Source organism: Perissodus microlepis, chromosome 15 (assembly GCF_051167445.1).
Source record: "Perissodus microlepis isolate ML-2025 ecotype Zambia chromosome 15, ASM5116744v1, whole genome shotgun sequence".
NCBI classification, from domain to species: Eukaryota; Metazoa; Chordata; class Actinopteri; order Cichliformes; family Cichlidae; genus Perissodus; species Perissodus microlepis.
The window spans coordinates 37,955,746-37,980,028 of record NC_140475.1 but is presented as its reverse complement, the minus strand read 5'-3'; the positions used below and the strand labels follow the sequence as shown (position 1 = coordinate 37,980,028).

Here is a 24,283-nt window from a genome sequence, read left to right as displayed (position 1 = left end):
CCTGACTGCAGGCTAAACTGTTGTGGCATTTCTAAAGATCACTCATGTGTCTCAAGCCTCTTTTACAAACTCCATCTCCAGTGTCTTGAACTGCAGCTGCTGATGACAGTTTGAAATCTGCTCCAGATCTGACTAATAAGACCCTCCAGCAGGTGGAGAACTGCTGCCGCTACAAGGCTGCAGAGAACAAAAGACTGCAGCTGCAGTCCAAGATGGTGGAGCTGGAGTAAATGGATCAGTACTACTGATAGCCTTTTTCTGTTGTAACTGAGCACTCAAAGCACTTTGTACTATAAGCCACATTTATTAGTTTCTAACTTACTCACAATCACATGCTGATGCAACCCCCCCACCTCCTGATCATCCATAAATGAGATGATAAAGCATTGGAGAGCCAGCTGATTATTCATCTATCATTTATTGTCAAAGAATACATAGTATTATTTAATCATTAATTTAAGTATATGTGCACCTTTTTTTAAATGGGTTGCTTCTGAAGGATGTCTGACCATTAGAGATGGGGTGAGGGGCTTGGTGGTTTGCAAGGAGCCCAGTAGACATCTGGGCATCTCCTAGGTGAGGTGTTTCAGGCATCTCTCCCTGGGAGGAGGAGGGGAAAACTCAGGATACACTGGAGAGATTTTGTCGCTCAGCTTGCTGGGAATCCCTCAGTGTTTGCCAGGAGAGCTGGAGGGTTGGGGTGGGGAAATCCAGATAAGTTGCATATGTATAAGTGGTGGATGGGTGGATGAGTGTGCAGTATCCCTCAGTTTGTAAGTCAGAGTCAGCTGATTTATATTGTCGGTATTACTGATTTATATTGCAGCCAGGGGATGCTACTGTGTTGCCTTTTAAAATGCTAAAATCGCTTTTTACTGATAATGACTGCTAAAAAAATGTGTGGTCTTAGCCTTCTGCTTTTCTTTTCTTTTTTTTTTTTGCGGATGAAAGGATGGATTTTTTAAAAAAATGCTGGATGTGTTGGAAAGACCCGGATAAAGTAAAATAGAAACACGGTCACTTATCTCCCTCTAGCGGGGAAGATGAAGCACTGCAAAGCTAACGTTTATGTGATGGTAATGAGTCAATGTCTACTATACTGAAACAAAGGTAATTAGGCTGTCAAACATTCTGTAAAACAGATAAATAATTATTCTAAACTTAGCCAGGTGAATTTCAATATTCATCAGTTTTTTGACTAATCGGAAATTAATGTTTTTCTTGGTAAACTGGTTTGATGCATTTGAGGTTTTGCCCAGTTTGATCAGAGATTTCCTGAATGCAGCTAAATTTAGGTTTTGTGTTTAGACAGAGAGGCAGGTTTCAAGAATACTATAGTCTTAGCGATTTTTCTAAAGAAAATCAGCTCTTTACAATTGTAAACTGATAAAATGATTTATTAAATAATGTCTACAATCAAAGCCAATGTGAACAAGAAGGACAAGGATGCAGGAGGAAGTGGCAGAGATTCAGTTCCTGACTGTAAAGTGAACTAAACACAACAGACTAATTAATTCTAATTTAAAGCTACTCTTTTTGTTGCATTACAAGAAACAGAATGAATCACAAGTACTGCATTAAAATATGCTGTGCACAGCACATAGCCTCCATAATGAATGTGAGGAATATTATTTTGTTATGAATAAATTATTATTATAATAAACAGTGTGACATTCTCATATAACATTATTGTTATTTTGGTGCAGAAGCATCAGTGCACCTCCCGTTCCTCACATTCTCAAATCACGCTGTTGTGATTTCACAGCTCTGCAGCTGTGAAGGAAAAGACTGCAGCAGGAGCTGCTTGTCTTCAGGCGTTTCTGACAGAAACACTTTAAAGCCGCTTTCAGAAGTCGGCTGAGGTGATGTGCGAGGAGCAGGTTGTGGTAGATCACTGGGTTCATTCCACCTGGGAGACTGTGTTAAAACAAAAGTCAGCATTGATTTATTATTTCTAGGTATAGTTGATTTTTTTTCTCAGTGTTATTTATGTCTTTACTTGCTGCTTAGTTACCGTTAGAAACTAATATTTTAAGAGCCATAAGTTAGGTTAAATACCATTTGAGTAAATTATTGAATTATACAGTTATTTCTACAGTTTTAAGATTTTGGTTTAGGTTAAATGTTTAATGTTTTTCCAGTCTTGATATCCCAACAACATGACTGGTCAATAACACTGATAGCTGTGGAGTAATGTAAATTATAATGATGCAGAAACAACACCAACAATCATATCAAGAAAAAAAAGACCAGAAAACACGTGTAATGTTTGAAAGAATAAAGTAAGCTGAGTAAGCTTTTCCTGACCAGCTGGATTGTCAAAGTTTAAGATATATTAAGTTTTATTGTCATTATTAGCAACAACATACATGCATCAAAATTAGAAGCACTGCTGTATTTGGTGCATACAAAGATAAACATTTATACAATAAGAATAAAATATAATTCCTAGAAATATATATCCTGTATTTTCTTCTATCATACATAAAACAATAAATGAGATTAAAAATCTAATGATACCAGCTCAAATAATGGCACAGGTGGGCAGTGGAATAAATGGACAGAACAGAGGTGTTTTAGGTTTGGGGCTATTGCACATAAGGTGAATATTCCACAGTGGTGAGCATGTAATTGGTCTGTTGTAAGTATTGAACAGTCTGATGCTGCACTGAAAAAAGCTGTTTTTCAGTCTGCTGGTCCTGAAACTGTGAAGTTTGGCTTGTTGCGCTGATTAATTCTGCAGTCTTACGTGTACTTTTTTTCCCCAACAGCTGTTGGATTGATTTCCCTAAACTGCCATCGTTAGTTGTGTGTGGAGTGTAATAATTGTAGACACAGGAGGCAGGAGCAATGAAACACAAAGCCAGTTGATTAGAGTCCAAAAAACACAACGAACAGGCAAACAGGGAGCACAGGAAATGCAAACCTACAACTATACATAAAGAATGACAGGACTACGTATACAGTGAGGACTGACTGGGAATGGGAGGCACAAGGGGAACGAAAAATAGGTGAGGACACTTGAGACAACAAGCTACCAAAGTACAACAGGAACTAACCTAAAGATAAGCTATAAAGAACAGAGACAAACTACACTGAAGCACAAGAACACAGGAGGACGCAAACACAACAAATAATCAACTAAACAACTAAAACCTCTCAGCAATCAAACTAAATCTTTAAAGCACAAAAACTTTACACAGTGGAAACTTATATAGAAACCAGCTGCGACATTTTAACAAAGGGATTCAAACAGTGAATGAAAAGATATTCCTTTTTTATGTAATGTGTTTGTCTTCACCTTAAGGATCCCGTCTCACTGCTTTGACTTTATATTTTTTATTCCACATGCATTTGAATATCATCTGAGCTTTCTCTGTTTTTAACCACATTTAATGAGGTGTGATTTATGTGTCCCTCTCAGACTGATACGTCTGTTAATTTGTGCGTAAACAGTGAGGATAACTACAAAAGGATGATTTGCTTTTGTACTGAGTTCAGCGGTCTTTAACAAAACCTTTTTTTATTTCCATATAACCCCCCCCCCCACGACTCTGTCTCCTCCCTCCACCTCCCCCCCACCTCCCCTCTCTCTCTTCTCTCTGTGATCTTCAGCTCTGCTCGGAGTCTCAGAGGCATGAGGTAAGGACCGACCGCTCCTCGGTTTGTCGCTTCCATCTCACCCCTCATTCCCTTATAATCTGGCTTTTTCCGACCGTACCGACCCTCCTGTCCTCTCCCGGTCCGGTTCGGTCCGACTAGATGTGGTTCTCTTCCTAAACGCAGCGGATAAAGACATAAAGAGGCTCGCTGATGAGCGCAGGTCAGACGGGAGGAGGCTGATGTGTCCGGATTTTAAAAGCTGCGGCGCAGATTTCAGGTTTGAGTCGGATTTTTAACGTTCTTGTTTTCCTCCACCCTGATTTCATTTCATCCATCATTCATGCGGGGTATTAGGTGATGGGGTTGGGAAGGGAAGGGGGGGCTGTATTTTCTCCTTCATGCATGCAGATGGATGGAGGAGGATGGAGGAGCTGATGAATCATAGATGTCGTCAGAGAAGCAGCAGCTAAAAAGGAGGTCAGATTCAAGAATAACAAGAAAGCGTCCTGTAGAAAAAATATCTGTTTTATCTTAAAAACAAAAAATCAAATCGAAAATCCTCTATGGATATTCATTCAGCTGAAAGTCACATGGAAATTTACTGTGAGGTGTTTTTTTAAGTTGGGTGATCATTTTGGGCCTTGAAGGTCTCCTGCAGTCTCCCCCAGTATGCGCTGGTTTCACTGGGTTCACTGGTTAAGGATGCATCACCCCACTCTGTTAAATATTCATTTATTCTGCTGGAGCTGTCGCAGCTTTCTTCAGCGTTTCTCTGTTTATTGTTTGTCTTCATCGTGATTGAAATGTGCTGATTTTAAGAAAATACGTGGTGGTGATTGTTCCTGTGGAGCTGCTCTGCTTCTGCTTTTATGTCTGTTAGATCGAAATTTTATGTTGGTTGTTTTTCATATATGCTCCTTTTAATGCACATGCATAATCAGTGAATTGGTGAAGAAAAGCAGGTCATGCTCCTGAATGATTTATTGCATTGATTAGACCTGCAGAAGGTGAACATGAAGGGTGCAGCTGCTGTAGGTTTGTATTTTCTGTTGTGTGGTGTAGGGGAGGGTCCAGGATTACTGAACAAGCTGGATTGGGCAAAGGGGGGCATCAATAGGCCCAGGCTCTGATAAATAAAGCACCTAAACTTTCCTTAGAAAGAAGAGTGAAAGCAGAGCTATTTTTCTTAATAAAACTGAATGAAAGTTTTGCATTTCAGGGAAAATATTTCACAGGAAATATACAGGAAACAATTCTGAAAGGGATGAAAAAAGGTGCAAAAATACTTTCATGGCACCGTGATGCTGTCGACATTTAATCAGAGTTGTATTTACGACCTTTAACATTTATTAATATTACACATAGCAAATTATATAAAATCAGTATAAAAACATAAGATACCGAAACATCAAATGTAATGAAAGTTCAAACATCAGAAGAAGTAATTGTTCCACATTCTTTGCAGCTTTATGTACACAAGAACAAGAATAAGGTACCGTTAGGGACAATACTGTTTTGGCAGATGTAGGTCAGTAAGTAAGAGGAGACAGATCGAGATAGTGAATAGTATATATCTGTGTCCCTGGAAGGACAAAGGAGATCACGGTTTATCACGAGCCTGAACACAAGCCTGCCACAGGCCGACCTGCCTACTCTGTAAACAGGGTGTCTGGTATTTGTACCAAGCACAGAGTTGTAGAGGAAAATGTGAGGTAGCTCACAATTACAACATGTAATACTCACATTTTGTCCTGTTAAATTATTGTTACGTCCTTTATTCACCATGTACAGTACAATACCCGTCTCACCTGTATGTGTTAGGAAAATATAATCCACAGTTAAGAATTGTTTTCCTCCACGTACGTCAGAGCATGCAGCTCACTTTCCTTGTCTCAGGTAGTCCTTGAATGCTCCACGACTATCACCGTAACAGTTAATATTACACCTGTGTCGTAATCCTTAGATTATTCAATTCAGAAAACATTCAAACAAAAATCCCTTTATGCAAATATTTGAAATACAACAACAGTCAAGGGCTTCCATTGGCTGCAGGGTGCTGGGTATGTGGCCATTTGCCCATGCGGTAATCAGTCCAAGTGTACCCAAGCATACAAAGTGCAGTAGTGGGTAAGAGCTTAAGAGGGTCTATAACTTTTGGATGAATAATGAGGAATAACAACAACCAAATGAAAAATTAAGAAACGTATTGTGTGAGTATTAAACTGCTGGCGGGATTTATTCTCCATTTACAGATAAATCTCTGCTGTCAGTGTTGTGATCCTTCTACAGCGATGATTGCAGGAGCTGCTCTGCTTCTCCAGTGTCCAGCCTCATCAGAGTGAGCTGGATTACATGATGAGAGCTATTGTAAAAATCTCATCCTCCGTAGCTGCTTTGACTGTATGAATAATTTCAAATCTTTCATCATAAAAATATTTCCTTTGATTAAATCACAGCAAAACTCAAGTTGTTTCTTAAGCCAGCCCACGGTTCTGTTGAAACCCTAACAAAGGCGCATGACTACTCTCAGTTAAACCCCAAGCTTAATAAGATTTCTGTGCTGTGCTCTCCAGGATTTTGAATCATTTTCTTCTCTCTTAACGTCTTCAAAGAAACTTAAAGAAGTCCAGACACTTTTCTTTCCAAGTTCCTTAGACTACAGCGACCATGATGACTGCGAACCTTCACAGACATTATTGAGAATAATGTGAGAGAAACTCTGAGGCTATTGCACTTTAGTGGTTTGACTGATCACATGAGAAACAGAGACAGTACCTTCAGTTTTCTGGGATTGGCTCTGTATGTAGACGTCTTTTCCTGGTGATCTGAAGCTTTGTTATAGTGAGCGTGATGGAGGCTGCTGGCACAGATGGAGGGTGTGGCTCCCAGCAGCTCCTCTGCTGTCTCACATCTCTGTTTGCTCAGAAACACCCTTCACAGTAAAAAATTAATACATAAAGAAAATAAAGAAAACTTTGAAGTAGCTCAAATACAGAAAATAACAAAATAAAGCTGTCAGTTTGCATTTAAAGGACCATTCTGAAGATTTTTTTAATAAGCATAGAAGGATTAGTGAAGAAGCCTCAGGGGGTCAATGAGGCCCCCGGTTTAGAGACTGAGAGTCAGAGTCAGACAGAAAATACAAGCAGAAATAGATAATATATCAGATATCAATAGATAAACAAATATGTGAAAAACACTGAAAACTAAGAAAGACAGAAGGACCACATCAGATGATACCAAAGAAAACAGAAAGCCCACTGCAGACAGAGGCAGCGGACCAAAATACACGAGTGTTGATGTAGTCGGTCTCATTCAGTCTGGGGCTCTTCTGTAGGAGGAGACGCAGTCTGATGTCTCACAATCTGTCACAGCTTCATATGTGTGAACCTTTTCTTTTTTTTTATGTTCTTAATTCTGATTTGTTTCCAAATATTTTCCTCCAATTGTACGTAAGACAACAGAACACAGAGATTATCATAAAGTCCTCATCATAATATCCGAGCTCACGGGCCCCAACAAAAAAGTGGAAACAAACATCGAGCTTTCATTTATAGGAAATAAACAGAGGCTTTAAAAGACACAAAAACAGAGCTATAGTGCATGAAACCCCTGTTATGTTACCCAAGTGTTGCACCAGTGGCTCCTCATGTGTTGTGGGTATGACAGTGTTTGTATGCAGTCACTGCCTTTTAGGTAACACACCGATAAACCAGGAGAAAACGTACTGGAAGCCTCTGCTGCACATCAAGTTACAGTGAAATGCTGAACACTGTTTTCACGGTTTTACAAATCCCAGGATGCACAAAATGAGGGGTTTTATTTTATTTTAGTGAACTAGTTTAAAAGACAATGAACCAACTAAAGACCAAAGTGTTATGGAAGGCTGAACACTCTTATTAAACAATCTATTAAGATTAAGCTAATAAAAAAGATCCATTTCAGATCTATAACTGTCAGACAAGAAAGAGACAGCGGTGGCAAAAAGGGGCTGAAGATCTTATAAGGAAACAGATTTCATATCCAGAATTTGAGCTGAGCTCTAATTCGACTTTTGACTTCAAATGATTAATTATAATGATTACAGTAATGCTTTTTCGCCCCTGCCTGAAAGCTCAAAGTCGCTCACAGTCTAGTTCAGCTCAAGCCACGATGACCTATGGAAGGAGTATTACTCGTTGTTTTTGACTCTGCATCATGGTCTCTTCCCGCTGCGCTTTCTGTAGTACACAACATGTCAGCTCCAGCTCTTTGTCACTCGCCGCGTGGCTGCCTGAGGCCTGAGAGTCTGCTGCGACTGTCATCTGGACTCCCCTCCTGCACTCGCTGACTTCCTGCAGTTGTCCTTGCGAGACGGGCTTTGTGGTCAAAAGCACTGCTGGTCCAGGCCGGGTGAGCCTGTGTCCTCCACCTAAGTCATCTATTTTTCATGCAATTGTTTTACATGTGAATAGCAAAATAACTGCATATTGCTGTTTTTGAATAATCGTGTTTGATCATTCTGAACGGCCTTTAGCCTGAAACGCCTTTCAGAGTCATTATGCTTGTAACCCTGTTGTAGTAGGTCACATGACAGGGTTATTCCCACTTCTGGTTTGCCGCCTGCCACTTAAAATCAAAAGAAAAGTCTCTTAATGAAACGGCAGCATCCCTGCATAATAATGGGACAAAATTATTTTCAGTGGGAAACCAGCATCAAAGGAAGGAAGTCGGTGAGCTGATCAGCTGGTTTGCTCAAAGTGAAGAGCTGATTTTATCTGTTTACTTTAAATATGCTCTCAGACAGTCACTCAGAACTGTTATTGATGAGCACAGCGCACATGCACTGACGTGCAGTCTGTTTCCTCTTCGTTCTGTCATATTTCTGTTGATTTTCCTCCTTGAATCAGAGGAAAAGGTCATCTGACCTCTGGCAACGTTGGTTCTCGGACTCAGCGAGACTCGCCGACAGATCTCTGAGCTGGAAAGTTGGAGGAGGAGCTTATGCTATGTAGGGGTTAGTGTTTTCTGTCAGACTGGACATCAGTTTAGTCTGTCACCTCTGACCTTTGACCTTCATTCCATCATCTGTTTGGGATTGAAGCTGCTGCTGCTATTTGCTCTCAACGAGGGAACTTTTTGTGACTGAGCGTTGGATTCATGACATTCCAGATGTTCTTGCAGTTTGAGAAAAAGGACGAAAAGCCAAAAGAAGAATTTTATCAAAATGCTCAAATAAATTGAGCTCAGATTAAAGTAGATTCATAAAAATGTGATTAATCAACAGTGCTGCAGATTTATTTGCTGCATCATTCAGCTGGTTTTGCGTTGCTGTATTTGCTTCACCTGCATGAGAATGTAGGTCATTTGTAGGAGGTCGACTTCTGCAGCATAAAAAAAAGATGGAGGAGCGTGTTTCTGCGTTATTGCTCGCTGACACGTCCTCTCGTCCTGTCGCTGAATCTGCTCATCACAACAGGAGCAGCTGTTTGTACTGACTGCTTCACTGTTATGTCATCAAATCAATCACCTCTTCGATCAGCATCTGTTTCCGTGCTTTTCACTCTCACGCTTATTCTTCCGTAGCAGCCTCCACCGTTCAGTCTCACATTTCATCAACAACAGCAGCAGCAGAGCTGTTTGGTGTTGCTGATAGGAAGTATCCGATTGTTGTGGTTAATAAAGAGGCGCTCGCTTTGCTGGAGCCAAATTTTCATCCATCATCCATCCATCTGTTCCTCCTCCAGGCCTCACGTGACAAACCTGAAGCTGATCAACCGGTCAGAGCTTCAATGTAAAAGCAGCTTTTTATTAACAGTTAGTAGCTGTTAGGACTTGATAAACATCCTTCCCTTCATGGTAGAGACATAAAAAATTAATGTTTTTTCTTCTTATCTATTAAACTTTCTCTGTGCCTCGCCTGGTGAACTTTTGATAACAGTGATTCCTTCAGTGTCAAAATAACTTTCTAATATTCATAACGCTCACCTAATGGTACATTTTTAAATTGAGATCCAGTTGAGTCATTAATTAATTAATCATACAAATATATCAAACTATATCAAGCGATCAATAGGACTAAATCATATGATAGCACACTAGCATAACACATAAGTAACATAACATGAAGGTATTTTAAGAGCTAGCTGTAGCTCATTGTTGTCATTAAACAGGTGCACAGTATGTACACTAACATCATGCACTGCACACACGGCCTCCAGTACCTGCATCAGTGCAGCTCAGTCATTGTTTTGACTGATATTGAGCTGCGTACACAACGATCACTGCAGTCATCTGCGGGTGGTATTAATTCAGCTCATTTGAATGTTATTTACCAAATCACAACAATCACTACTGCAAGGCTTATTATTATTAGTGTTTTTATGAGTTTATGTAGAACTCTTTTTATAATATATTTAAAACAAAGAAACTAGACCAACAGTTTCTTACATCAAGTATCTACAGTTAATCAAAAAGACATAATCAGGGTTGAAGAGGCCTGAACAGCACTTGTTTTCAGTGTTTCACAGTAAAATATATTTCAAGTAAATATATAACAATGAGACTTTCTGTGCTCAAATCTCCCCTCTGTGAGTTTGACACACTTGGATGTAAAATGTGTTTTTATTCATGAAGTCCCAGTTCGAGGTTTGTAACCTGTTTTATTTTTATATTTGTGAACAAAGTGAGAGTCGATCAATCCTGCCACCTGCTCCACCCCCACATCCTCCCATCCTCCATCTCTCTACATCTCTGTCTCCTCTGGGACTGTCTGGTTACTGTGGCAACCGCATCCTCCAGGCATGAAAGAAAGGGAGAAAGAAAGAGGAGGAAAATGGTGCCAGCATCCTGTCAGTGTTTTTCTGCGGGTTTAAAACTACTTTATGTTGCATATTCGATCAGCACCAGATTGTATTATTAAACCAACATGATTTATTTTGTTTCAGCTGTTTAGACTGAAACAAGCTAACAAACGCACTTCCTCTGTAGAAAATGGGACAGCTGGTGTTCGTAATGTTGCACTCTCCTATGTGCAGCATAAAAAAATCAGTAACATTTTGTCACATTTAGTCACCTCCAGGTGTTCTGAAGACAGAAGTGGCTCAGTTTGGAAATCTTTAGATGCTGAAGATTTATGACGTACATCTGAATTCATTCATGTGTTTTTGAGCTGCAGCTTCTACCATGTCAGCAGGTTTCAGCGTGTTCCCTTTATTTGATCGTTTTTATTCTTTTTCCTTTATCCTTCCATTCTTTCTTACTCTGTGTTTTTTTCTTTCTGCCTTTTGTCTTTCTAGTAATTTTTTTTCACAGTGTATTTCTTTCTTTCTGTTTTGCTTAATTTTAAGCTTTTTGTTTCTCATTTCCCATCATTCGGTGTTTGCTTTTAAACCACGTGGTTGGTTGACTTTGACTTTTAGATTTTCCCGTTGTCTTTCATTCATCATTGATCTTTCCTTTCTTTACTCTGTGTCTTCCTTAAACGTCCTTTCTTTCTTCCTCCTTTCCTTCTGTTTCCTCTCTTGCGGTCTAAATGCTGACACAGGATTTTCTTTTAGCATCTCTCTCTCTCCGAGTCAATCATCAGTCCTGTCAGGCCTCTGTGAAGGTTAATGACTTTCAGCCTTCTCCTCGAATCCAGCTAGACTGGATTAGTGTGTGTGTGTGTGTGTGTGTGTGCATTGGCATTGCAGTGATGGTTTAAGGTTTACTGGCGGAGGTGTTTGTTTAGTTTTTTGTTGGTTTAGTTGTATTTTTAATAAAGGTTTGTCTACTCACTGTGATTATTTCATCCTTTCTCATCTCATGCAGTCGACTCATATTGGGGTCACATGCATCGAATCAGTTGTTTCCATAGCAACAGTACCTTTAACAGGGGTCCGTTAGCGCTCGTTAACTCTCTGTATGATTGGCCTGCCTCTCCAGAGCAGCTCTTTCTGCTCCTTACCCAGGATGCTTTGCACTGACTGCGGCAGTGTGTGTGTGTGTGTGTGTGTGTGAGAGAGAGAGATGAAAAGGGAGGCAGAAAGAGCCATCGCTCCATGCAAATCTGTCACCATGGTAATGAGGGGGGTGAAGATGAGCATGTTACCCTGTTAAGGGGAATAACCATATATCTGAGGACTTTGATGGGGAAACACACACACACACACACACTAGCTGAGGTCTGTACTGTCTGGGGACCTTCACACACATTTAGACTGCTATACTGACGACCTGTATTGGTTTGTTTTTGTGGGCAAACTCTGTGTGTGTGACAAATTGAATGTTAGTGATAGTGCAGTTACAATAATTTGAATGTCTCCACTCAAGGAAACCAAAGTAATCAAGGAACAGCACAAGTGTGACGTCTTGGATTCAAAATAGCCTCCTTTCAAACAGATTTGTTTGTTTGTTTTGACATTTAATAATAATAATAAACTCCTTTTATACCGTGTCACTGAAGTTATTACTATGTGCAGTGGTTTCAGTATCCAAATAGGTAACACACCCCAAAGAGTGATCAGGACCTGGGCTTTGCTTGTTGTGATGATGGACATTAATGGAGTTCATCAGAGGGATATCAGCTTATGGCAGCACCGATTGTCAGCATAGGTCAGTATAAGTGCCAAAAACTGTAGTTCATCTAATGGCCACTTGAGGCTGTGTCCAACAGCGAGTAAATTCCCAGAGACTCGCAAAATGTCCAAATTTAAAGAAAAAAAATGTTTATAGCCTAGTGCTAAATTTCCTTCTTTGTGACCATTATACCAACTTTACAGTGGGTATAATTTTTAACCCACTGAAATTTTTTATGGTGTAACATTAACATTATTAGTGAGGTTTGATGGAAAGCTGGGTGGTGACACTGGCGGGTGTGGCCAGCTGGCTGCTGTGCTTCACCTCGGCTGCAGTACTTTGAACAGGACCTCTGGATTATCTTTAATTTCCTTAATGGAAATGTCAGACAAATAATATGTGGTTAGGTTTAGGTCACTCGCTAAAATTCACCTTTTTAGTGACTGAACTTCTATCGTATTATTTGTATGTTACTTAGTAATGATTAGTAGATGTCTTTGTGGCCTCCTACAGCAGAAAGTTGTTCGTAAAAACTAAATGAAGGACCAGAATGATGGTTTTTGCTGCTTCTGCTACTCTTCAGTTCAGCTCTCAGATGGATTTAGAGAGATTTATAGGATCAGGATGCTGAGTCATTCATCACTGTCAGAGACAATGAGCATTTCTGTGCTCCATGGGTGAAGCTAATGTACTGCCCTGCCGACTAAAGTGACTGAAACTATCTTTTCTTGGAGACAAATGATTATTAACAGATTTGAGGTGTCTCTCTTTTGAGGAGCCCGTTGTCTGTTATTCCATCCACTAATAAAACCAACAGAGTGAAAGCGGCCATTCGCCAAATGTACAGTTATTACTTTGTGAATAAATTGATAAAAAAGCAAAGCGCAGCACATGTGGTCCATGATCAAATCAAAGGGTGGTACAGAGCCTCAGTCCTCTGCAATCTTCCTGTAACACGAGATCACATCCAATAAAATCTGGATCATGCCGCCTCTCTCAGACCTGCAGCTCTTACCCACAATCCCCTGAGAGGCAGAGGAGGGAGAGTAGAGGAGAAGAGGAGGTCAGCCTCTCATAATGAATGCAGCAGTGACATTTGGTGCACTGACTCCACATTTGCTGAGCTGGACAGAAACCTGACGAAAGAAAATCCTTGAAAACATCTGAATAGGAACCAGACGCAGGACAGTAGCGTCAGTTTATTCACAACGCAACACAAACAAACAGCAGTGTGCGTCTCTGTTTGCCACTTCTCTGCAGTGAAGGTCACACCCTGGTTTGGACTAAAAAGCACACTGAGCATGTGCAGCTCTGACCCTAACTGTCACAGAGCCTCAGTGTGACATTCATGCATTCATCTGGTTTTAACATTTGTTTCTTCATCATTTTAACTGTGCGTTCTGCACAAATGTGTTCATGATGCACAACTCTCGTAATTGTCTTTCCCAAACCCCTGACATTTTAAACAGTGGTCTCCCATGGGAAATTTTGAGTATCAGAAGCTTGATTTCCTGAATTTTGATGAATATTTATGCACCAATTTGTCGCTGAAATGGTTATTTTTATGAAGCAGATCACAAAACTCAGGCTTGGGCTCAGCTCAAAGCACTCAGGCATTCTGTGCCTTTCAAATAAGATTTATTTTTATTCAATTTATTTGTTATCTGTGTTGCGTCACCAAACACTCCTCTGTTCTTCTTTGTGTGTTCCTGCAGTTGGAGCTGATATCAGGCTACCTTTAAGACCTTTGTTAACCTAATATTCACACATTTGTAAATGAATCTGCAAACGTAGATGTTTCAGTGATGTGTGCGTACACTTACATGTCACACATCTCAATGTTTTTATGAATGTAGCTTCTTGAAATACTGGCATTAATGTCTAATACCAGTTCCTACCCATACTTAAAGTGTAGGTACAGTAAAAGAAAACACAGAGCCATTTTACTGTTTTTCTATATCTAACTTTTTAATATATATTTTATTATTAAATTAACCTTTTTCATTTAAATGTAAATATAGAAATCTATTTCATCAGACTACTCTGTGTTATTTAAGCAATTTGTTCAAAGGTTATGTTTATTTTTTGGCCTTTGTGTTACTGCAGCAATATATATTATCTTCTCTTGTCTTATAAATAATGCAGTTAGGACACTTTATAATAACAGCAGTTTGAGAAATATAGTTTTTTCTTTACCTCTAAAGTCACTACGTTAAATTGGTACTTTAAAAAAAAGTATTCTTAAATGAAATTTAATGCATTTTGCTTTATTTGTACCACTTGAAAATCATTGTTGTTGAAGAGAAAGATTTAAATCTTTTAACTCAAAAGTGCTAAACATCATTTTTTTAAAAATCAAAAAGAAAATGTAAAAAACGATGTTTCCTTAATGAGATATTTGTAGCTGCACATACTTTAGTTTGAGTTTTAGTTTTAGGAGACGTGGTTGTTTTATGTGCGACACACTTGTGAAGAGTACTGCGGAAGTCTAATGCAGAAATATGAGACGTGACTCAGTAGAAAATTTGAAGCTCGGGCTGTTTCAGGATCAGCTGACTGGAAAGTGGAAAAAGCCAGAGGAGAACTTAGATAATATGTTATCTAACAAGAGCGTCCTGCCCGGAGGAGGCGAGGAAGCAAAGTTACCCATCACTCATACTTTCACACACTCTTCCCGTTCAGCTTCAGGTAGTTGCTGCCTGTGTGATGTCATCAGACCTGCCTCCAGCTTTTAACCATCCTCTTATGTTCCTGCAGGAGGCGCTGCAGAGTGTGAAGATGGCCAACACCGTGGCTTCCTACGACCAGCTGGCCCACCAGGTGGAGGCGCTCCGAAAGGAGAACTCCCACCTGAGGAGGGAGCTGGAGGATAATTCAAACCACCTGTCCAAGCTTGAGACCGAGACATTCGGCATGAAGGTCAGTGGCGATCGAAGCACTTCGAGCCGCTCTGCCGCCGCTGGTTCCACCCGTAAATTGCATATAAATGATGGGTGTAGTTAAAGTCAAGGCAGAGCAGGAAGTGTCTGAAACTTTTCTCATTTTAATGGCCAGCAGGGGGCGACTCTTCTGGCTGTAAAAGAAGTCTGATTGTGCTGAAGAACTACGGGAAACAAACATACTACTGAAATAATGTGTGACCTCATTAAACACTTACCAGCTGAGTTTATGGTTTCAAAAATTTTCAACATAAAATGAATTATGCTAGAGTAAACAAAGACCATAAAGCAGGAGATGATGTAGGGTGTTTTTGGATCGACAGGGTGCTGCCATGTCAAATATTCCTGTTGCTCTTCATGTCTATTTCCAAACAGGCAAGATGGTGAATGTTATAATGCCCAAGTGGAGATTTCAAAAATAGGACTTCCCTTAGCAGCTGGTGACTTCAAGGTGGTTTTGTCTTTTATCTTTTATCTGTGGTTCCACCTAATTTCATATTCCTCCGTTTAATGCGTAATAATTCTTTACTGTAAACTTATATTTAATAATGAAATTACAGAGTTAAACTTGCTAAACTATATCTAATATTTTTAATGAGTTTGATTTTAAGATTTATCACAATAATAATGTGGTTGACACAAAGTCCCGAGCTATGCATGAACTGGTCTGCCATAGCACAACACACACAAACAATTCAATTCAATTCAATTTTATTTATACAGCGCCAAATCACAACAAAAGTCGCCTCAAGGCGCTTTATATTGTACAGTAGATCGTACAATAATAGATACAGAGAAAAGCCCAACAATCTTTTGACCCCCTATGAGCAAGCACTTTGGCAACGGTGGGAAGGAAAAACTCCCTTTTAACAGGAAGAAACCTCCGGCAGAACCAGGCTCAGGGAGGGGCGGGGCCATCTGCTGTGATTGGTTGGTGTGAGAGAAGGAAGACAGGATAAAGACATGCTGTGGAAGAGAGACAGAGGTTAATAACAGATATGATTCAATGCAGAGAGGTCTATTAACACATAGTGAGTGAGAAAGGTGACTGGAAAGGAAAAACTCAATGCATCATGGGAATCCCCGGCAGCCTACGTCTATTGCAGCATAACTAAGGGAGGATTCAGGGTCACCTGGTCCAGCCCTAACTATATGCTTTAGCAAAAAGGAAAGTTTTAAGCCTAATCTTAAAAGTAGAGATAGTGTCTGTCTCCTGAATCCAAACTGGAAGCTGGTTCCACAGAAGAGGGGCCTGAAAACTGAAGGCTCTGCCTCCCATTCTACTTTTAAATACTCTAGGAACAACAAGTAGGCCTGCAGAGCGAGAGCGAAGTGCTCTAATAGGGTGATATGGTACTACAAGGTCATTAAGATAAGATGGGGCCTGATTATTTAAGACCTTGTATGTGAGGAGCAGGATTTTGAATTCTGGATTTAACAGGAAGCCAATGAAGGGAAGCCAAAACAGGAGAAATATGCTCTCTCCTTCTAGTCCCTGTCAGGACTCTTGCTGCAGCATTTTGGATTAGCTGAAGGCTTTTCAGTGAGTTTTTTGGACATCCTGATAATAATGAATTACAGTCGTCCAGCCTGGAAGTAATAAATGCATGAACTAGTTTTTCAGCGTCACTCTGAGACAGGATATTTCTAACTTTAGAGATGTTGCGCAAATGGAAGAAAGCAGTCTTACATATTTGTTTAATATGTGCGTTGAAGGACATGTCCTGGTCAAAAATGACTCCCAGGTTCCTCACAGTGTTACTGGAGGCCAAGGTAATGTCATCCAGAGTATGAATCTGGTTAGATACCATATTTCTAAGATTTTCAGGGCCGAGTACAATAACCTCAGTTTTATCTGAATTAAGAAGCAGAAAGTTAGCGGCCATCCAGGTCTTTATGTCTTTAAGACATTCCTGCAGTTTAACTAAGTGGTGTGTGTTACCTGGCTTCATAGATAGAGCTGGGTGTCATCTGCATAGCAGTGAAAATGTATGCTATGTCTGCTAATGATACTGCCTAGGGGAAACATGTATAATGTAAACAGAATTGGTCCTAGCACTGAACCCTGTGGAACTCCATAATTAACCTCAGTGTGTGAAGAGGACTCTCCATTTACATGCACAAACTGGAGTCTATTAGATAGATATGATACAAACCACTGCAGCACAGTACCTGTAATACCTACAGCATGTTCTAATCGCTCTAATAGGATATTATCGTCGACAGTATCGGACGCTGCACTGAGGTCTATAGCAGGACAAGCACAGAGATGAGTCCACTGTCAGAGGCCATAAGAAGATCATTTGTAACCTTCACTAAAGCTGTTTCTGTGCTGTGATGAGCTCTGAAACCTGACTGAAACTCTTCAAATAAGCCATTCCTCTGCAGATGATCTGTTAGCTGTTTGACAACTACTCTTTCAAGGATGTTTGATATAAAGGAAGGTTGGAGATTGGCCTATAATTAGCTAAGACTGCTGGGTCTAGAGATGCTTTTTGAGTAAAGGTTTAACTACAGCCAGCTTGAAGGCCTGTGGTACATAGCCGATTATTAGAGATAGGTTGATCATATTTAAGATCGAAGCATTAATTAATGGCAGGACTTCTTTGAGCAGTTTTGTAGGAATGGGGTCTAAAAGACACGTTGATGGTTTGGAGGAAGTAATTATTGAAGTTAACTCAGAAAGATCAATTGGAGAAAAAGAGTCTAACTTAACATCAATGGTACTAAGAGTAGCTGTAGATAATATTACATCTGTGGGATGATTACTGGTCATTTTTTCTCTAATGATAAAAATGTTATTTGTGAAGAAGTTCATGAAGTCATTACTAGTTAACGTTAAAGGGATGGTTGGCTCAACAGAGCTCTGACTGTTTGTCAGCCTGGCTACAGTGCTGAAGAGAAACCTGGGGTTGTTCTTATTTTCTTCAATCAGTGATGAATAGTAAGATGTTCTGGCTTTGCGGAGGGCTTTCTTATAAAGCAGCAAGCTATTTCTCCAGGCTAAATGATGATCCTCTAAATTTGTGACACGCCATTTCCTCTCCAGATTACGAGTCATCTGCTTTAGGGTACGTGTTTGAGAATTATACCACGGAGTCAGGTACTTCTGATTAGAGACCTTAGTTTTCACTGGAGCTACAGTATCCAGAGTCGTACGTAGTGAGGAGGTGAAATTATTAACAAGATAATCGACCTCTGTTGGGGTAGCGTTCAGATAGCTGCTCTGCTCTGTGTTGGTACAGGGCATTGAAGATGATAACAGTGGATGGATTATATTCTTAAACTTAGTTACAGCGCTTTCAGAAAGACATCTACTGTGATAAAGTCTGCTCTCCACCGCTGTGTAATCAATTATTGTAAATGTAAATGTTATCAGGAAATGATCAGACAGGAGAGGGTTTTCAGGAAACACTGTTAAATGTTCAGTTTCTATGCCATATGTTAAAACAAGATCTAGAGTGTGATTAAAGTGGTGGGTGGATTCTTTTACATTTTGAGAGAAGCCAATTGAGTCTAATAACAGATTAAATGCCATGTTGAGGCTGTCATTTTTAGCATCTACATGGACGTTAAAATCACCCACAATAATTATTTTATTTGAGCTCAGAACTAAATTAGATATAAAGTCTGAGAAATCAGACAGAAACTCTGTGTAAGGCCCAGGTGGACGATAGATGATAACAAGTAAGACTGGTTTCTGAGTTTTACAGCTGGGGTGGACGAGGCTAAGCATCAGGCTTTCAAATGAATTAAGTCTGTCTGGGTCTTTGGTTGATTAATAGGCTGGTGTGAAAAATTGCTGCCACACCTCCCCCTCGGCCTGTGCTTCGAGGTTTCTGGTAGTTAGAATGACTCGGGGGTGTTGATTCATTTAAACTAACATAATCATCCTGCTGCAACCAGGTTTCTGTAAGGCGGAGTAAATCGATTTGTTGATCAATTATTAAGTCATGTACTAACAGAGACTTGGAGGAGAGAGACCTAATATTTAATAATCCACATTTCACTGTTTTACTCTGTGGTTCAGATGTGGATACTGTACTGTTCTTTCTTTGTAATTGTTTATGTTTAAGTTGTTTGTTGCTGGTTTTTAGTTTGTTTTTTGTCTTTTTGGGAGCTGACACAGTCTCTATGGAGATGGGTTTTTGGGGGGGTAGCAGGAGGAGAGAAGCTGCAGAGAGGCGTGTAAGACTGCAACTCTGCTTCCTGGTCCCAACTCTGGATAGTCATATTTTGGGGGGTTTAATAAATTTGTCCATAGTTCTAGAAATGAGAGCTGCTCCATCCAAAGTGGGATGGATGGCGTCTCTCCTAACAAGACCAGGTTTCCTCCAGAAGGTTTGCCAATTATCTATGAAGCCCGCATCGTTTCTGGGACACCACTCAGACAGCCAGCAATTTAAGGAGAACATGCGGCTAAACATGTCACTCCTGGTCTGATTGGGGAGGGGACCAGAGAAAACTACAGAGTCCCACATTGTTTTGGCAAAGTTGCACACCGAAACAAAATAAAAAATAAAAAATCTGACATGTCAGTAACCAGCTGGGCTGAACATAAAATGTCCATAACATGCTTCCAGGGTTACGTGTACTCTTCTTAAGCTTGTTGATTTCATATTAAGATTATTTTAGGATTATTTGTTCAAACTGCTAATCCTGATGTTAAAAAATAAACCTTTAAATTCAGATTCGCTTTCATATTTTTGAATTTTATAGCCTGTAATCAGACATCTTAATCAAATCAGCTATTTCTATGTCAGAATAATGAATAAATTCACACTGAGAGCGAGAAGGCTGTGAATCAGGCCAAGACTCAAAGGCTATTGGATGTAAATCCCATCAGCTGCAGGCACACAGACACACATGTGCATGTGCACATGTACGCACTGACTCACGTGTCCAGATGCTGAGAGCAGCTAGATTATGAGGCAGAGATCAGCAGGTTTTAGTCAGAACCAGGACAGAGAACGGAGAGAGCAGACATACACACAGAGTTCACTGCTGCACCAAGTTCACCTGTAGCAGGTGAGTCGACTGATAAAAACACCTTTAATATCCAAACTGATAGATTACAACTAGCTGATGAGAAGGAAGGGCTGCTTTTTATTCTGCTTTTTATCTCTATCAGTGATGAGGTGACGTTTTATCTGCTGCTTTTAGGGATTATTATCTTCTTATGTTTATTAATCTCATCAGTCAGGATAAAAATGGAGATAAATCAAAAAAGCATTTTGTCTGGTTAGTTTGAAAAAATCACTAACAGTCATCAGATATTTCTGTGTGTCATGTAGCAACTAATGTTTATACTGCAGTCATTTTAATATATTCAGTTTAATACCTGTAGGTAGTAACTTCATGGTGGTTTAACCACAGATCTCATGAGATTCAATAGCTGAGTTTTATTTATTTTGGTGGGAAACCAATCTGTCAACTGCAGAAAAAAACCCAGAGCTTTCACTGAGACTAATCGCTCCTGCTTGCACACGGAGGATAATCTTTCTAGACTGTAAGAGAAAATGTTTTTTAATACTACAAAAATCCCTGCACTGCTCGCACTGTGCTGATTTCATTCATTTGTCTCTGCGTTCCTGGAATATGCAAAAACAACGTCCGTGTAAGTGGGATTTGCTGGATTTTGAATATAAGCTTTAATTCATACAGAGAAACACAGAAGACATGTTTCTCTGTGTGCACAGCTCAATCTATATGAATACCAAAATGACACAAAAACGTTTAAAATACAAGTTTGTAATGAAAGTGTGTTTTAATCTATACTTCAACAACAAAAACACAAAAAAGGGTTTGTCAGTTCTTTCAGTTTCCAGAAGCAATACAAAGTAGGTCACAGAATAAAGCGGGAATAAAACTGGACTTTAAAAATGAGGAAAAATGACTTCTCCGTGATGTTTGAAGCTTCTTTGTTGTTATCAAATCTCATAAGAGAATCCTACTGAAAGAAGTCCGCTTTAAATCAAATATACCTTACAGGCTACAAGACCAACAATAATACGCTGCACAGAAGGACCCCAAAAGGCTTATGTTATTATATATAAGATACTTTACTGCTTAATTGAGGATATTCGTTTTAAATTTTGATAAAATAGTGGCAGTATAATGTCCTCGTAAGTGGATATCAGGCCCTTGTAGAGCAAAATTTAGTATTTTGGCCTAGATAACCCAAAATGCGATGTCCACATATGTGGACGCCAGGTCCTAGGAGGTTAACTGGGCAATTTTACTATGGAAGTTTTATATTGACCTTAAATACAAATCCAGCATAGGAATTATTACATCTAACACTCATTTAAAAACACTCACCACTCAACGTTACAATTAATCACTTTACTGTAGCGAGTGTATTTTTGTAGTAGATGAGACCAAGAAGAACGAGATCAGGAGGAATGTGTTTGCGAAGCTAAACCAAAAGCACTCGCGGAGGAAACTAAGTATAATAAAAAGCAAGACGTTTATTTAGGCTGATGAAAAAATAGCCAAACAAGGCGAGACAAAACAAAGACAGAACTAAACTAAAACCTAAACTGGAAAAATAAAACTAACCATGAAAATGAGGACAAGAGACAACAACATGAAACTGAACAGGAACATCCAAAAACATGACTGTGAAATAATCCAAACATAAGTACGACAGCAGAAAACAAGACTCTGTGAGCATGACTTGACATGAAGACAACAGACAACGCGACATGAACAGAAGGAGACAGAGGACTTAAATACACACAAGGGTTTATAATGAGGGAAGTGGAAACACCTGGGGAGACACAGCTGGGGCTAATCTGACATAACAAGACAAAGGAAGCAAAGCAGAATACACAGACTTTCAAAGTAAAACAGGAAACACACAAACACAGAGGCAAGGATGACAAGAGAACAAAGACCTGAAACGTGGGACAGGAAGGCACAGAGTAGAAACACCGAACACAGGGGAGGCACAGAAACACAACCTAAAGACTAGAAATCAAGAAATACTAGTTAGAAATACAAAAAGGAAACCAAAACACTAGCAGAGATAAACCACGATGAAATCAAAGATGAATGATAACACAAAACACTGGGTCTCAGACCCAGCCCCTGACAAGGAAGTGACCTTTTGACCTGGAAATGAATTTTGTGGAGTTTCACCCGGATACATTCATGTTGTTTTCTTCTTAGGAGGTGCTGAAACAACTGCAGAGTAAGCTGGAACAGGAGGCAGGGACCCTGGCATCGTCTGGAAGGAGCGACGTGCTGCACCAACTTAAAGGTCGAAATCTGGCTTGACTTTTTTTTTGTAATTTGAGGATTGTTTCTGCCTGAGGACCATTTTCTAGGAACCATTTAAGGAACTTGGGATGTTCACCCCCAGAAAGTTCCCCTCATACTCAACAACATTACGACTTGAGAACCAGGTTCAGATTTGCTCGTCTCTTTTTTGTGGATTTAGAAAAAATGGTTTATGTTGACAATAATTTGCTTTAAAATCACAGTGAGAGAAGGTTATAACTGTCTGTTTAGTCACTGTACATCTGGAGACTACATTTCCCCCTTAATTGTTGTAATTTTCCTTCTAATTTCTGTCCCGGTTGAACCTACCTGACTCTGCTGGTATGTGAAGCTGAGAGCTCAGAGCCTCCAGTGAGACTAATCATCACTTACAGAGAAAGGAGATTGACTCATTCAGCTAATCTGATTGGCTCCAGCAAGCCAGGCCTCATTCAGTTAAATAGCCAGTTATTGTCAATTACTTTGTCTGGACAGGAATTTGTTCATTTCCAGCTGACAGATGTGTTTATAGACTTCAGCTGTCTGTCAACTCAGCTACACAACTGAAATTAAATCAGTCTAATTAATAAACATAAAACCAACAGTTTAGCTGCATTAACGCTGAATTTAGACAACTTTACTTCAAATGTAACCATACAAACTTAAAAGTGGTGGTCCAGTTAAAATGTTTAGTATTATTTATGGTACTGGTAACCAGTGAAAGCCAGCCGGGGTTAGACAGATGACAGATTTTATGACAGAGCATTTAAATAAAAAATAGATTGTTGCTAATGACAGAATATTTTTGTTTACACGTTTTATGAGTCACACAAATTTAGCATTTAAACACCAAAACATCCAAAGAAAACAGATTAAAGAAAAAACAGAGATTTGCTGTTAAAGTCTGAAAAAAGTGGAGATGTTTGTTGTTTTTTGTCCTTAAATATAATTTTAGATCACAATAAGCAAAATGAAGACAAGCCTATCACCTGCTTAGAAATGACCAGATGTAAATGGTCTGTATGTGTTTAGCGCTTTACTTAATCCCTAAGGACCCCAAAGCGCTTTACACATCCAGTCATCCACACATTCACACACTGGTGATGCCAGCTACATTGTAGCCACAGCTGCCCTGAGCCTCGCCTCTGGCAGTGCGGACACTGGCGCCACAAGGCGAACTCCCAACTCTTGAGCCACGATCGCCCGTCAACAAAACCACACAAAAAATTCCCATAAAAACAGACCCCTGCAGAGGCAAATAAGGTGCAAATAAAATAGGTAAAATTTAAAAAACCTAATGGATTAAACACAGTATAAGTCCTTTAACAAAATAATTTTATGCAGAAATATTGCAAAAAATGTGAGTATAAATATGCTGAAGAGTATTATTGACGAATAAAAGATAGTGACTGTAATTCTAAAATCAAACGCTGAATATCCCGGGGCTGCTGTTACATCATAGGCAGAAATTCCAATTTTAAATAAACTAGATTTAAAAGTAGAGCCTGAGTTGTTGATCTGATGGCTCTTGACCCTCCTTCACCTCCTCCTCCTCCTCCCTCAGAACTCCACATGGACCTCACCAATTACTACGAACTCAAACATCAACCTCATAACCTGAGGCTGCTGACAGGCAGCCTAGGAGGGGCGGGGCCAGGTGTTGGCGGAGGTGCAGAACTAGATGATCACCTAGCTCTGGCCCCGTCCTCGTGCTCCTCCTCCTCCTCGATGGCCGCAGTAAGCAGAGGTAGGAGTCCTCACCGATCGGCATCCTGTCAAAGCACAGTGTCTGCCGGGAAGACTGCCGCTGTCATCCTGCCGCATCACTTCCTGGATGGAGCCCCGCCCAAAATAGCTATGATCACTGGAGCAGACGGACGAGTGATTGACCATCACCTGGACGAGCTGTGCAAGGAGAGGTAAGCTGACTTGCATAAATA

At 39.9% G+C, this 24,283-nt stretch overlaps 1 protein-coding gene across 2 annotated transcripts in view; it reads left to right on the top strand.

The window, feature by feature from the left end:
- Positions 1-3,581: 3,581 nt before the first annotated feature.
- The window catches only part of apc2 (APC regulator of WNT signaling pathway 2), a 42,764-nt gene continuing 22,062 nt past the window's right edge, over positions 3,582-24,283 (top strand). The window contains exons 1-4 of one of the 2 annotated variants that reach the window (XM_084953666.1): positions 3,582-3,642; positions 14,899-15,060; positions 22,254-22,344; positions 23,908-24,262. In XM_084953666.1, the coding sequence (XP_084809792.1) occupies positions 14,920-15,060; positions 22,254-22,344; positions 23,908-24,262 (587 nt within the window). In that variant the 5' untranslated portion in view covers positions 3,582-3,642; positions 14,899-14,919. Of the gene's footprint in view, positions 3,881-14,898; positions 15,061-22,253; positions 22,345-23,907; positions 24,263-24,283 lie in introns of both variants that reach the window. The other variant, XM_084953665.1, reaches the window with a different exon arrangement.